Source organism: Falco rusticolus, chromosome 4 (genome assembly GCF_015220075.1).
Source record: "Falco rusticolus isolate bFalRus1 chromosome 4, bFalRus1.pri, whole genome shotgun sequence".
NCBI lineage: Eukaryota > Metazoa > Chordata > Aves > Falconiformes > Falconidae > Falco > Falco rusticolus.
This window is the reverse complement of record NC_051190.1, coordinates 77326092-77342050: the sequence shown is the minus strand read 5'-3', so window position 1 is coordinate 77342050 and position 15959 is coordinate 77326092. Positions and strand designations below refer to the sequence as shown.

Sequence of the window (15959 nt, the reverse complement as noted above, 5' to 3'; positions counted from 1 at the left end):
AGGGGCGACACTCACCAATATTGAAAAAAACATACATGTCAAAGGAAAATCCCTCTTGGATATAATCAAATTCTGAAATCCACTAATATGAGATATCAGTAAACTAAATAGTTAAGCAAAATTGTAAAGATGACAGTATTTACATCAATTGAAATAGCATTCATAGTTGTATTTGCCAGATTAGTCACAAGGACAGTAATTCTCATCCATAAAACCAGAAGCTGATTGCTAGCTGGGATTATGAAAGAATTCCCTCTCTTTCCTTTATCTCATAGGCTACCAGAGTACATCTGGTGGGTGATTATCCTTCTATAAAATGTTATAGGGAAGAATAATTGAATTCATTATCATTGGAGAAGCCAGATTGGTTGGGTCAATGATCTTCCATTCAACAACTCTGGTGAGTAGTCCAATGGACTTCAAACAATGGATAAAATAATCATGGACACTTACACTTGCTCTTCTTCCCCCTCCTCTCACTCTCGCCTGCAACAGTTCAAAAGGTAAAATCCATGTCTTCAATTTCATGAGTTCTTTACTGTGTCAGCTACAGACATTCTGGATACATTTTTCTGGCAGAAACACTGCAAAAAATCTATTCTAGGTCAACGACTTCCACTGTCAGGATCATTCAAAGTGTTCAGAAGGCTCAAAGGAGGGAAATAAATCACTAAGTATTGGTATTATGCAAGCTCCCTGAAGAGAAATTGACTGTATTGCAAAGAACTAAGCAGTAGCTTTCATGTCATTCTGTTCATGAATGTCCTCTCTTTGCAACTGATCTCACATAATAAACCCTGTTACAAAAACTAGCATGCACTTTGACTAGATGAAGGACAAAACAACTGCGTATATGTAATGCTGTGGGTTAAAAACCATGAAAATAGTGCCAGTGAAACACACAAATGTCTGTGTGTACAAGACATCAGGCAGCAGAAAGGTACACGTAGTTTATGCTATGATCACAAGGATAACTATGCTTATTAAAGCAGTCCTATGAAATCCATTAAACTGACACTATTAAATAGCAGACATGCGAGTAAATACGGATGTGTTTTCTCCAGTGAAAGAAGGATTCATGAAGTCACCTTGCCTTGAATTAGGCAGGGCGTGTGACTGTACATTGCCAACACACTTGTAGTTCAGCTGGGATACGCACTGCAGGAATGGCAGGAGATATTTATATCACAATAACCTTTTCCACCACTCCTGCCTCCCGCAGTGACATGGATCATTAATGGCAGCTGCCACGGGAACCATGCACTCAAAGGTCAGCAGCGCCGCTCCCTGCACTGCCAACAGGCAGGAGCTGATGGCTAGGGCAGGTGAGGGATTTTTCCCCAGAAGATCCTCTTATGTTGTCCCCAAGGTTCTGAAGCAGGTCAGGTGCAGAGGTGAGCACTGTTTACCAAAGAGGGTGGAGACGACGGATTTCTCCATCCTGGCTCTAACGCAGATGTAAGTGGGAAAGAGGACCTGTCAGAAAACAATTGTTCTCTCCAGAAAACAAGCAGCAGGCAGGGCTCCTTTGTTATACAGCAGAAGAAAAACAGTCAGCGAGATAAAAATATTTGATTTTCTTTCCATGTAAATTCATCAATATTAGCTCTCACTTGCTTTACAAGCAAACTTTAAACCTACAGTAAAGCCAAAACATGAAGCATCCTGAAATCTCTGTCTCCAAAAAAACAGCTTTCTGGAACCGTTTCTGATTTTGAGTGGCTAAACCCAATACAGTTCATCGGTGCCAGCAGAGCATCAAGACAACTCAATGGTCCAGGACCTGACCAGAAGCCAGGCCAGGAGCCTGGGCCACACAATGCTAAGGCATCTCATCAAGTCTCACGCCCAGCCCACCACAAATGCATTTCTCACCTGGCCTGTGTGAAGCCAAAGAGTAGTTTGAGTGTTTTCCCATGAAGTTTTAAGAAGGGGAAGTTGCACCAAATTCTACCCATTCCTTTCCTCTAATTAGACATATACATTAGTAAGACACTATTAATTGCACAGTATGCTGATATGCATATAAATTCTAATGTATCTGTTTAATATTAATGTAATTTTATTTATATTATAACTTATATAATAATATATTTTAAATTTTATTTTTAAATTACTATTATTTTATGAGGGGGTTTTATCAAGTTGTTACACTAATGCACTGGGTCATTTTTCCCGTGAAAGCTCAGTATCTTAAGCTTACTTACAAGGAAAAATGTAGAAGCTCACACATCTCTCCTTGATAAATGAGACGTGTCAGAAGCCTATGATCCCAGCGCACAGGATACATAGTACACTTGACAATGTGAGCTCAACAACAATGAAGCAATGCTTTTTACAGTCCACCGTTTTGTGACAAAAGGGTCAAGATTGCAACCAGTCTGACTGTAATTTATATCCCAAGAGAAGATTCTGGAAACACCCTGTGTGAAAATTGTTTCATGTTTTCTTCCTTCCTCCATATTCGTTACTTTTCCATGAAAGCAAGTATTCTATTCTGTATCTTATGCAATAATAATTAAACGAACTAAGCCGATTATGCATGTATATAATACATACCTTTTACTTGAATGCTCTTTTTTTCTTTTTTTCTTTTTTTTTTTTTTACTAAAACAACTAGCCACAAAATATACATAGCATTTGCTTTGTGTACGGAAGACATTATTCTCTGTCATAAGGATTTTAGGTTTGAAGGTCCCAACTGTACAGAAAATGTATATGAAGCATACTAATTTTTATAGTTAACTCAGCAGGAATACTTACAGCATGTGTGAGTCTGCAAAAATAGTACTGATGTAACTAAAACTGTAAATGTTACACAAAAATCTGTTCGCATGTAATTACACTACAATTTCTAATACCTTTTTCCTAAATAACCTCCTTCAAATAAAACCTTGATCAACCACCCCCAAGATTCTTTGCAGATTCCACATCCCAACATTATTCCTTCATGTAGTGCAGGAACAGATATGGAAGTATAGTGGAAATGTGCACGCCAGCACATAGCACCACCGTCTGAGGGGGCCTGCATATATTACCACCAATAGTTTAGTCATGGTTCTAAAGAAGTCAGCCCTGAACTCATTAATTAAAGAATTCAGCCGTATTCCCTAGAGAGGATTTTGAAAGAGAACCAAAGGGTGACTAAAGAATGGCTGTTACTCCACAGTATGCCAAAGATATTTTTTTATTTATTTTGTAGAGTTAAATCTTTAATGAAATTAATATGCTATTAAATAGAAAATCTATATGACTGCATAGGTTTTTAAATGGCAAAACAGTTCATTTCTAGGGAAACACTGTTCTTATTAATTACAAACATTTCACAACCTTGTATTTACGTTAGTTCAGAATTTTATTTCCAGTGTATGTTACATTTTTTAGCCTATTCATTATTTGATGGATGTATACAGGGATGCACCATGGCATACAAACAGAGAGAAACCCAGAGATGGTGCAGGGACTCAGGTAGCTCAATGAATTAATACTGGGATGTTACGCTCCTCAATTTGGTAGCTGCTAACACCACTGCATCCAGTACTCTCTTCTCCTCTGTGCTGATGGGGCATCTGCAAGCACCAGAGTGCTCACTACCTTACCCCTACAACCCTGGGGCAATAATGTCACCAGTCTCCCCAGTGGAAGGAACAGCAAGAAGATCAGTGGCAGCACAGTGTCCATCTGACCAACACCCATGACCTTCGTTATTCTAGCTAATACAAACAGCTTGAGGACCATGGAGATCTAGATCAGTGAAAAGCTTTCTTTTATGTGCAATTTCAGTTTATTTCAGTGGCCATATTGTAAAAATGCAAGCCAAAACAAAAAACTGTAATACCATAGCTATCCCCGTCTTAGGATAAAAGCAGAGAAGACAGAAAAAGGCCAAAAAACCTGATTCCATCTGGGCATACTGACACTCCTGTGAAAGAAGCCAGGTAATCTTAAATATTCAATGACATTTTTTTTCTTCTAAAATACTCACCTGACTTTCCCTTTGGTGTTTCTAAGAACAGTTGCAGCAAAATTTTGCGTAACACCAACAAGACTGATGCCATCAACTTCCACAATTTGGTCATTCACTTGGATCCTTTCAGGGAAAAAACACAAATATACAAATAATTGTGTGAATTCTTGGTGAATTTTCAGCAAAACTTAGCATAGAGAGGTCTGTTTAGTTTGATTTTAAACAAAGACTTTAAACAAAAACTCATGGTTTTGATTTTTTCAGTGGTTGAGGTAAATATGAAAAATGCATCATTCCTTGCATGCAGACATCTCATAAATCCAGCTTCAAAGTTACCATTACAATTAATCGCATCAGTCATCCATTCACCTTCCTTGTATATAAATACAGTAACACAAACTCTTGAATTTGTCATATGACTTAAATTAAATTAGATACTTGAACAGTTCTTGTATCATTCTTTCCTAAGTTAATCTTGAAAAACAGCATAAGACATAGCTCTGGTATTTCATGCTAATGGAAAAAAAATGTGATATTTAACTAAAACAACCTGCTCATCTGTGCAGAAAAGAGCTTGTGTATCAGACTTAATTGTGACATACTCTCTTAAAATATTTCATCTAACATGCTCCAAAAAGATGAATTCCCAGTGTGTGATCTTGCTGCACACGATCAGAAGACCTTGGACTGCTTTAATGAGGACTCTCTTTTTGAAACCAAACACCTATTTACAGTCGATACACTGTTTGATACAAGAGAATTTAGGTGGAATAAAAACCATGCTGCTTTTATCAGAAGTAAGCATTGCTCTGAAATCCCTAGAGCAGGCATTGGACTCATCTGGATTACAAATGCTTGGAAGGAGGACTGCTATACTAAAACATCCTCTAGAAATGCATGAATTTTTTGTAGATTCAGAACTAGTGAAAAGGAGAAATTTTCAAGTACTTACACAGATGCCACTGATCCAAATGATACAGTTTACAAAGGAACCAAGAAACAGCTATGAAAAAATCCCATTTAAATTACATGAAAATATCTAAATTAAGATATTTAATATCTTAGGGATATCTTAGTGATAAAGACTTCTTTGCAAAGAACAACAGAGGCTTCAAGAGAGGTGAAACATTTTGACTTGGAGCACTAATTTCCATGTCAAGTCTGAGGCAATGCTTTGCATTCTACATGTATTCATTCTTTGAACCCCAGTGATGAGTAAGAAATACAAGATTTATTCTTTGGCAACCTCACACCACAGAATGTCACTGTGATCTGGTCAGGATCTCCCTTCTGTATATAGGAAATCTTGAAAAAATGGTCTTCACGACAGCCTATAAACTGTTACCTTAAAAATCATATCAGGCATTTTAATCTCAGAGTTTTATTTCACTTTTCACTGAAGCATTTAATAAATACACCAATCACATTGTTATTTATTGTATTTTGATACTGTAAAAATTCTTTTTTTTTTACTTTAGCAAACATGAGGTGCAGTCAGATGGTTGCAGGATTTCCAAGAAAAGAAGTTTAAGTTGTTGGTGCCCACTGAGTGGGAAGCTGTCACCCTCCTGGCTGAAAACTAAATGACGGAAGAACAGATTCCTTTTTGATGGCAGTTTATATGCTGCACTACGCAGTGGACTAGCAGTGTTCATACAGATACGTAATTATAGTATTTCAGGTGATGAAACGTCATGTTAGAGAAATGTTGCCTGCAACTTCGTAAGTGGCTCTATCTTGATCTACTGCAACTCAGTCTGATTCCATTTGTCCTTCAGGCACATTTCTGATCTTCTCTTGTCGGTACAGCTCCTAAATTAATTTCCAACTCTTATTTTTATGGCCACTTCTCCAAACCTCCTCTCTTTCTATACATATATTTTAATTATATATAAACATACATACATATCAAACAACATACTATTAACATAACTGTTATTCAAATTATATAATTACATGTAATGAGAAAAGAAGTTCGCTGTCTGTTGCTGTGTATGCTCTATATTTCCCAGACTAAAAACCTCTCAGAGCCATATTCTCCTGACCACCTTCCTCTTCTTGGGCATCATCTCTCAAGCAACACTCCCACCGCAGCTCTGTACCTGTAGCCTCGCCATAACCACCCAGACAAACCAACTCCAAGCACCATCTATACCAAAATATTCTGACAGCCATGTTCTCTGGGCAGCCTTCCCTTTAGAGCCCCTGCCATCAGGAGCTCTAGGCTTCCTGTCTCTCAAATCTAATTTCAAACATCAATGAGAATATAGGCTCAGGTTGGCAAAGCCTGAATTATAGACGTTTAGCTGCTTTTATCACTAATGAAATTGGTAATTCTGACAATTATTTTCTAATGTGCAAGACTTAAATCTTTGTCTAGGTGGAGTAGCACTTCAATGAAGTAGCAACCACAGAAGTGAACCAATTACTTGTATAATTACTGCTCTGTATGATGAACAGAAAAAAATTAACCTATGTAGAGACAATGTTTAGAGTATTTTTCAAGTTAAGAACTATGTAATGTTTCAAAACTGTTGTTCTCAACGTTACCAAAATACTTTAAAAAGTGAATGACTCATCACCACAACAATTTGAAAGAAGCAGCTATGAATTCATGCAGGAAAAGATTTTATTTTTCATATTCGGTCTAATGATTGATTTCATATGTTACACACTATTAATAATCTCTTTTACTACTTACCAACATGCTTGCCTTTGGATTCATCTTGAAGCATCCTTGGTTAAATACTGCCACACAACGCCTTTTCACATGACAACTAAACACTACCTGTTTGTTTGCAGCACCATGAATCAATCCCGTGGTGCTCAATCACTGAGAAACCCTTTTGTACAGATTTTGGGTTTCCATGGGAGGTGAGTACTTTGTATCACGACTCGATGGGTCTTTCAATAAAAGATGGGAATTACCCTACAGATATTATAATGTTTTAAACTGTAGTTTCAGAAGAGCCCCATTGAAGATCGCTATGCAGTTATTCAGAATATCTGATGCAACTGCTGAAATATAGGGTTTATTTTCTGTTAGGAGACTTTGTTTTGCTATCAGTGTTAATGATTAACTAGGCTTTTCACAAAGATGAAGTTAACAGGATCTTTTACAGTTGATGCACTTTATTACAGAACCGGCTGCTCCTGACTGAGAGGATTACATACCCCTTTCCCAAGTGAATGATCAGTCAGGCTCTCAAAGAGAAAATCAAAGGGCTATTTCTTAGCTGACTGAACATTCAGCCAGTTGAAAACCAACACAAATATTAGAAGGGTCAAAGAAAGATACTATATTTTCTCAGCTGACAAGCTGCTTTCAGATGCCATCTAGGGAAATGAAAGAAGAGACTTGTGACTGAACATAAACTTCTTCTGTAGCCCACTCAAACATGTGGATAATGAGAGGAACAGAAATTACAGATCATCATAGAGCAACCAGAGAATTTCACAGAGAATGCCAGTCGTGAGCTTAATGCCTTCTGGCTGAGCTCAAGCATACCTTGAGGTATCAGCTTCTTTGCTTTCCTTCATAATTTTTAAGCCTGTGGTAAATCAGTATTTGGCCTTCAACCTGCTAACTTATTGCCAAGATCTGTAAAGATACCTTGCAAGCCCAATCTGGAAGACAGTATACTTCAATAGTTTCAGAGCAATGTTATTAAACTTCGCAATCCCCTACCACGTAGAGCCTTCTGACTTAATTTGTGTGGGGTTTCCACAACAGAACAAACTTTTGCCTGGCTGAAAAGGTACAGGTGTTCATCAGTAAAGAACACGTTACTGCAATACATTTTTTGGAAGACAGCATCAGCTTTTTCAAGTTTATTCTTATTCTATTTGCCTGTGTTTGTGTTTGGTGTTATTTATAACTAATACAACAAATTACTAATGGTTAAAAATAGAAGTAGAGAATGCATATAAGTAGACTTAATTGCTAATGTACCAGACGGGTCATATTTTATTCGCATGCAAATTTACAAAGGGTATGCACTGGGACAAAACAACAAATTATATGGGTTGGAAGATGTTTAAGAACACTTTTCATTATCAAATGATTACACAGTACTGTTTTTCTAACTTCTAATGAGAAGCAGTGGCCTGATTGTGGCAGGAATTGTGTAACACACAGGTAACCGTCCCATATGATAGGAAATATTGTATGTTCAAAAGGAATTCTTTAAGCTGCACATACCAAGTATATATATAAATATCTCACTTATAGAAGCAACCAGGTTTTATGTGAGCATTGTATAAGACTACAAACACCAATACATTTCTTTAGGGGGCGAGATTTATGGTACAGCTTCCTATGCCAACTGATTAACGTAATTCCAGTGTTGTAGGAGTGGAAACTGAACTCTGGAACAGAAGACTATGCATAGTAAGAAATACCAAGTAACCGCCTGTGTTAGTCAACTTGAAAGGAGGTACATTTAGTAGGAGTTTAAGCATTCAGATATGGTAATTTATTTTTCTAATCAAATGTTGAGCAGAACTCTTTTTCGTAAGTATTGACTTTTTAAAGCTGGACTGAAGCCCAAAGAACATGTAGGAGCTCAACACCTTTAAAATCTAAACTACCTTCAAAAGTGATACACAATTTGGAATCTCCAGCTTTACTCATGCTAAAGCACCTGGGTTTTCAGTGGTCAGAAACACATCCTCAGCAAACCTGTTCTCCTTAAACAGTTCAAACTCTGTGCACCAAACTGGTGTATTCTCATAACCGCATCAGGTATCTGGACCTTACCAATGAAGTCTCTGAATTTTACAGCTTTGAATTATCATGACATACATTAAGCAAACAACTCCTTCCTATGAAAATCATAATTCATAGTTACTATTCACTGCGAAAATGTCTAAACACTGAGTCTAGTTTACCTGCCATCTCTTTCTGCTGCTCCACCTTCTGTTACCGTTTTGACAAATATTCCCAGTTTTTCAAGGCCTGCATCTGCTCCAACTCCCATTCCAATAATGCTTATGCCAAGTCCATCTTCATCTGTGAAAAAGGTAAGTGAAAGCAGAAACTTCTTAACATTTGATTTGTACCATTATTTGTTAGGTAAACATTTACACTTTGTTTCTTCTAGGTTTTCTATGTCAATAACATTAATACTCTTTTGTTTTCCTTTTAAAAAATCTGTTCTACTACCATTTTAATTACACATAAAAAATGTCACCTTCACCCTTTTAAGGAGCTCAGAACAACAATGAGGATTTTTACTCTCCCAGTGCAGAATGAACATATAGAATCAAACACTGTGTAAAATCATGTGTTAATGGACTGTCGCAAAACAATTCTCTTGGGGAAGCACTGCATGTCTGTGAGCTGCTTCTTTAATTCCTTATTGAACAATTCCTGAAATCCAAAAAGCCAAGGTGACTACAACAGATTCATGGAAATTCAAGATAGGCTCTGTAGGCATGTGTGGACTTCCTCAGACTTGTAGATCAGTGTCACAGGAACGGGAAATGGCACACAGACCCCATACCTTTTTCTAGTTCAACTGGGAAGAGCTCCAGCTTTTCCACACGCTTCTCAAGTTCATATTCAGCTGATGCTGCCACTGGGTCAACTTCATCATTTCTCCTGTCATAGTCTTCATTGGAATATGTGTTGAAAACCTGTGGAAACAGACCAAAAATCACTCTACCTACTCCAAAAAGACTTCCAACTTATGAAAATACCTACTGCTTTTGTCCTGTAATGTTGCAGAGTTTGAAAAGGCTTTTAAAATACAACTTTCTCCTGTTTATTCATATTTCAAGTTTTTGAATTAGTGCTTTTTCATTCAAGTAAAGCACAAGTATGGTTACAAAAATCAGTGGAGTATAAATGATTGATTTTTATTGTTCGCAACTATAAATACAGAAGATGATCTTGAATGACTAAGATGGTCTATACATGTCGATATTTAAAATACTTAACTCATTAAGAATGCACTATTAGTAACGATTCACAGACATGAAAAAGCAAAATACATTGAAATGATGATCAGTATATAGTCTTGGTTTCTGTTTTCCTAATAAAGTTCCAGTTTGCATTCATCTAACCAAAGCTAGACTTGAAGATTACTAATCTGCATTTATGCCTCCTATGGATATCATTAGATACCCATTACACTCCATATTAGGTATTAATTTTTCAGGAGAGTAATGTACACAGCCATGGGTATTTTTTAAACTAACCAGGTTTATGGGTTTGTTTCAGCTCTAAAGCAGTAATTTAACATTGACTGCATTAACCTGATCATATTCTTTACGTTACCTTCTATCATACTTTCAACATAAACATGGCCTTCAATCAGAGATTATTCAGACCTCTGGGAACTTTAAACAGTCAGGAAAAGCATATTTTCATATTTTAGATGTCAGAGTTTGCCAGCTTAATTCACTTAACTGTCCATATTTGGCAGCAATGACAGAATATGCATTATTAGTGGTAATAATTCCACTGAACTTCAGTTCCACACATATGTCATATTCATTACTTCAAATAAAACAATTTCTCATATCTCCTCTTCCTCTTTTACAGGCACCCTACAGAAGATACAATTATGTAGCCATGTTGTACTGTATCACTGTTTCTCTTACAACATGAAACACTGCACCATGCTATGTAGCTACATGTATATTCAGAGGGTGTCAAGAAGCCCGCTCTCGTACAGCCTTGCTAGGAGGCTCCGTAAGGGCTGCCCCTCGAGCAAGCATGCCAGCTTGCTGCCCAGTGCAATGCCAGAAGCTGGGCTCATTTCCACTGAGGTTTCACCCGCCCAAAAAGCTGCTCATGCACATCAATTTCTTTTAAATAGTAAATACATTAAAGTTGCAATACAAAAATACTATTACATACTGTCATAAGTATAGCAACTGTGTTATGGCTACCACAAAGCTACTGCAAAAAAACCTCTAGCTTTATATAAAGTAGCGGTCAAAACAGAAAAGGCATTAGTCACTCTATGGAAATTTTAACTCCCGTATTTTATATCAATGTGAAACACTTAAGAAATTGCCTATTCCAAGAAGACTGATATGATAAATATTTTATAAGAATCCACAAACCTATCTCACATCGACTTTTAGTGATATTGATGCAAGAAAAAGACTGTTTTAACTAAATCATGTTCCTAAGAAGTCTTCATAAATATATCCAAAAGCTAAGTAAAGTCAATCACACGCTGCCCAGTGCTACTGAACATTTTATGCTGCTTTAGTATGTGTAAGATTGGAGAAGAGACACTGATGCAAAAAGAAGTATAAGGAAATGTAATTATTTACTTGGTTTAAAATAACCTGCAAAATCTATGTGCAGGTTCTGGCCACACAACAAAAAAATGGAGAAACCCTCCACTGCTTCCCTAAGCTTCTGTTTGTGGATGCAATAACTGCATCTGCATCTATTGTTTTGTAGAGGCCTTGAACAATATATTAAATTCTGCTCCTATTGTCAACACCATTGGGTCGAACTCCCAGCTAAAACTGAAAACAAAATGGAAGGTGTCCATACATGCTTAACAGCCTGATAGAAGAGTTCTGAAAAGTGTTTCGTTACTCCATGTCTTTCACAGACATCTTTTACACAAGATAAAAGACTTCTTCATGTTACGTACCCCTGTCTGCTGCTTCTTAAAACACTTGAAGACAGGAAGAATCAGGAACATGGTTTTTCTATGTAAGCCATATGAAGCCTGAAAAAACCCCGCAGATCTAATGGTGCTAGCCTGTATGTAATGAAAAAGAAGCAGGTATGGGACAGAAGGTCATCCCATTTATCTTTTGATTGAGATGTACAACTCATGGCAGTCATCTCTACCCTGACACAAGAATAGGTCAAACCAGTCCAGAAGAGCCCAGTCAACAGCAATGAAAAGCCATGCTGCAGGCTGGTGGATAACCTCCCCTGGCAGCCTCCCTCCTCTGTGCTCCGCTTTCAAAGGCAACTATGCCCACTAAGGGTTCCATATCCAAACCCAACCTTGTTCATGCCAACATCAACCAAAATAAATATCAATCAGTAGAGCTAGGCCCAACTAAAACATTACTGAGCTAAGGCCTGACCACAAACCTTTAGGTCTGAAATGCAGCAAACATGCAAGCAAGTTCATGTGAGTTCAGCTCAGATTGTCTCATTTATCAACATGACAAGAGAGACCTGTGTTTGAAATGTGGAACAGAGATGGATGTTTTCAAGAAAAATGGAGATACAGTCACTAGCTGTTGAAGGACAGTGAGACAGGTAGATAAATATTGCTTGCTGGAGACAAAGAATAGATGAGGGTGAGGTATAAGAAAAAATTATGTCACAAATTAAGTATATTTATTTTTTGATTCCTTGTCATCATGTTAACTAGCCCCATTCTTTTCCTTTCGTTCAATGACTGGCATTAGTATATTGTGGCGGCGGTTCCAAATTTGTTGCAAAGTCAGTGGATATGCTTCAGGATAATTTTCTTTCAAAGCATCAAATCATATATTGAGTTCTTGTTTGGGATGATTTTTCCTGAAGCAGATTAGACAGAAATCTCCCTCACTGTTTCAGAACACTTAGATTTGCACATGTGAAGGGAACTAGAGGTACTGTTGGTGGTGAATAGTTATCATTATGTCTCCAAATAAATCATGGCACTCTTATCCAGTATCTTACCTAAGCATTCAATCTGAAATTGTAGGATCACTGACAGCGTCAAGGGAAAACAGGCTCTGTTTCCTACCTGGCATCAACACACATCTTTTGTATGCTGGTCATATGATCCTGTGCACGCCTTCAACGTATATTTTCACTACGGGAAGAAGGAGGATATGCTTTTATGTCATTTACCTCATTTTGCACAACACGTCATGGCTGACTGATTCTACAAAATTAATCTCTGGGTGTTAAAATGAAGTAAAGAAAATTTGTGCTTTGAAATTTTCTTTCTCTGTGAAACAGTCTATCCACCATAATAATGAACTGCTTGTTCAGTACAGTCATGAGAACGGCCACTCAAGACTTTACTTTGCTAAAACCGAAATAAACAGTTATAACTTTTTCCTCAAAGTATGGTCAACTTAAATTAAGTAGATCTACTTCACCATATCTGTTGCTGTTGTACTTCCTGGAATGTGTGTGTGTGATTTCAGTCATGGGAATTCTCCCATTCCCTGTGATTTAACAGATTTGGTTTCGCTGTCACACTAGCCAAGTACCCACGGCAACAAAGCCCACTGAGCCATTACTTAAAGAAAGCTCTTTTCCAGGAAAATCCAACACATCATCTTAATCTCTGCTTGTACCTCTCCAAGTATTTAGTATAAGTATTTAGTATTACCTCTCCTGTGACATTTACTAGGATTTACAACAGCACTTGTAATAAAAAGCCACCAAGCATGATGACAACCCAGTGGATACCAGTACTCAATGTGTATGTCAAAACAAACAAAACCCGAAGAACTGACAGGCTCACTCCAACGCTGCTGTTAACAGAACATACTTCTGTCTTCTTTAAAGTGAAGGAACAAAGGGTCATCAGCAATTCATCCAGCATCAAAATAATGACAAACTGTATGATCAAAGAAGCAGGTATTGTTAGGCACCCTGGGTGGCACCCCAGGGAAGCCATACATACACATGCTTGACTACTTTCTTCTCCTTCAGAGAGCAGTGACAGAGCACAAGCTAGAAAAGACATGTCACTAACTATAAAAATATGTTGCAGGCTCTAATTCAGAAAAAAACCCACATTTTGGTTCTAATACTTAATTTTACGAGTAGGACCAGAAAGATGGAAACTGATTATTCTCAGAAAAAGGAAAAGCTTTATAAGTTTGGGGCATTTTTTCATGGCTCTCAACTAACATGAATCTTTACAGAATTTTGCTGGTAAGCAGAAGCAGTTGGTAGTGACAACTCTTTTTTACTTCTGTAAGGAATTCAGAATGCAGATGAATTATGCAGAATCACATGGGCTATCCTTCCCGTGGGCTAGCCAGTCTGGTGCTACATTAACCATGTTACTAGTTTTGCAGGCTATAAACTCTGCAACATAAAGACTGTCTCATCTCATGTGTTTAAGAAAGTGCCAAACATACTGAGTATACGCTGGATATACCTATACTGTCTGCAAGCTGTGCTAAGGAACAAGACCTGATCTGATCTCAGGTTCAGCTGCTGCTGACTGCCTTGCCATCCACGCTTTTTACCTCTCCAATGACTGGTGGCCACCAAAGAGAAAGAACTGCGCAAGAACTGCACACTGGCGGACAGCACTTTGTTGCAGTGGCTGCGGCTGTTCTACCACACCTTCGGTTACTCAAGCTTAACACATGCACAAATAGCCTCACTTACGTGCAATTCTTGATTATATTGGGCCATTCCATGTCAGGGGCCACAGCCAATGCATGCTGGTGATCACTGAGCAATACCAATTATAAAACCATGCTTTCCACGCGCTATTGCTACACTGGCGTAATGCCTGCCTCTCATGTCTCTGTTCAGAAAGCAAACGTTTCCAACAGTGAACGTTTGCCAGCAAGTCATGTCTCTGGCATCCACTCCAGGGAGGGGAGTAGGCATCACAGCCACTACCTCACCATAATGATGCCATGTAAGACCAATAAACTATTACTTTTCGCCAACATTTTCTTATTTCTGAAAATTCATGGTCAAGGTTTTGTAACACTGGTATGCTAGAGGCCACCCTGGAAGTGATGCTAGGCCACAGAGTGGTTATTACAACCTGTGCTCCTGATCAGTGGGTGCCAATACTATACGTGCTGCTGGTGGCCACCAACAAGCTGAGCTTGACATTGTTGGTTAATCCTGAGAAGTACTCTCTAGCTGATTGTCAACTGTCACTAAGCAGAGGATAGTACTTGCCAGCAAAAGAGACTGGGATTGCTTGTGTGAACACTAAACATTGCTGAAACCTCTCCTCAAACCTGCACAACCCTTTCCCTTTCATCACCGTCCTTGGGCAAGAACAACCAAAGATATCTATCTATCAGAGGCACCTCCTGACCCATTACGGAAAACCAAGATTTTCAGGCACAATTGCAGGCATAAAAAGCAATACTATCAGTTTTGGGATGGATGATGCAAAATCCTTTCCTTTTTTCACAACTCAAGGCAAGACCAAGGCCAGAATTTGGGTTTCCTGGGTCTTGGTATGGAGCCATGGTTCCAGAAACAGCATCCACAATTTACTGTAAAGGGACTGAATGTGGCTTCCCAGAAGAACACCCGATGCTCACTGCTTGAGTGCATGATGTTTGCTTTAGTACATACAACAAGCTCCGCCAGAGTGATAATTGGCATTATTAGCCTTCTTGCATGCCATTTTCAAAACTCTAATAATTTGGAACATCTTTGTTCCACACCTCCTTTGCAGACAGCAGAAGCAACCAAATGGGTCACCTCTCTGTATATTCTGGTGAGAAGCCCCGAGAATGATCAGGAATTCTTCTGGCCATATATCATTACTGTGCCTACTTCCAATGCAGGAAGGTGAATAGTTACAGAACTACCTTATAGTTTTATCCTTTTATGACTCATCTCCAGGGTGTGCAGTGTATTTGCTGAGAGAGAGTCACAGAGAACTCTCTCATGCGGAGGGAACAAAACTTGGCACAGACAAGTGTCTGCATTTGGAGAGCATGGACCTTGGAGCACAAACTCTAATCTTTCCAATCACCCGTTTTCTTCTCCAAGTGAATAAACTTGGTTTTCCTGCACTGAAATTGAGAGAAAACAGAAATGTGCAAACACTAAAGGGAACTAATGAACCTGACACCACAGATGCATTTTTCGGCAGCCTTAATTATAAAGACAGTAATAACAATTTCCTTTGGCTGGTTCTGCCCCATACACCCTGTTGACTTTGGGAAAGATGAAAACCCAAAGGTTGTCTTTAATGCAGACATGGATGGAAATCATAAATATTTTGTATCGGAAGCATTATCGTTAATTACAGTAACAGCCGGAATTTCAGACAAGCTTTGTTGA

At 38.2% G+C, this 15959-nt stretch overlaps 1 protein-coding gene across 6 annotated transcripts in view; it reads right to left on the bottom strand.

Moving 5' to 3' along the window:
* The window catches only part of PPP1R9A (protein phosphatase 1 regulatory subunit 9A), a 143770-nt gene that overhangs the window by 53927 nt on the left and 73884 nt on the right, over nucleotides 1-15959 (bottom strand). For all 6 annotated transcript variants that reach the window (XM_037386878.1, XM_037386877.1, XM_037386879.1 and 3 more), the window contains exons 3-5: nucleotides 9472-9604; nucleotides 8858-8978; nucleotides 3986-4090 (exon numbers count right to left, since the gene is read on the bottom strand). In XM_037386878.1, coding sequence (XP_037242775.1) covers nucleotides 3986-4090; nucleotides 8858-8978; nucleotides 9472-9604 — 359 coding nt within the window. The remainder of the gene's footprint in view (nucleotides 1-3985; nucleotides 4091-8857; nucleotides 8979-9471; nucleotides 9605-15959) is intronic.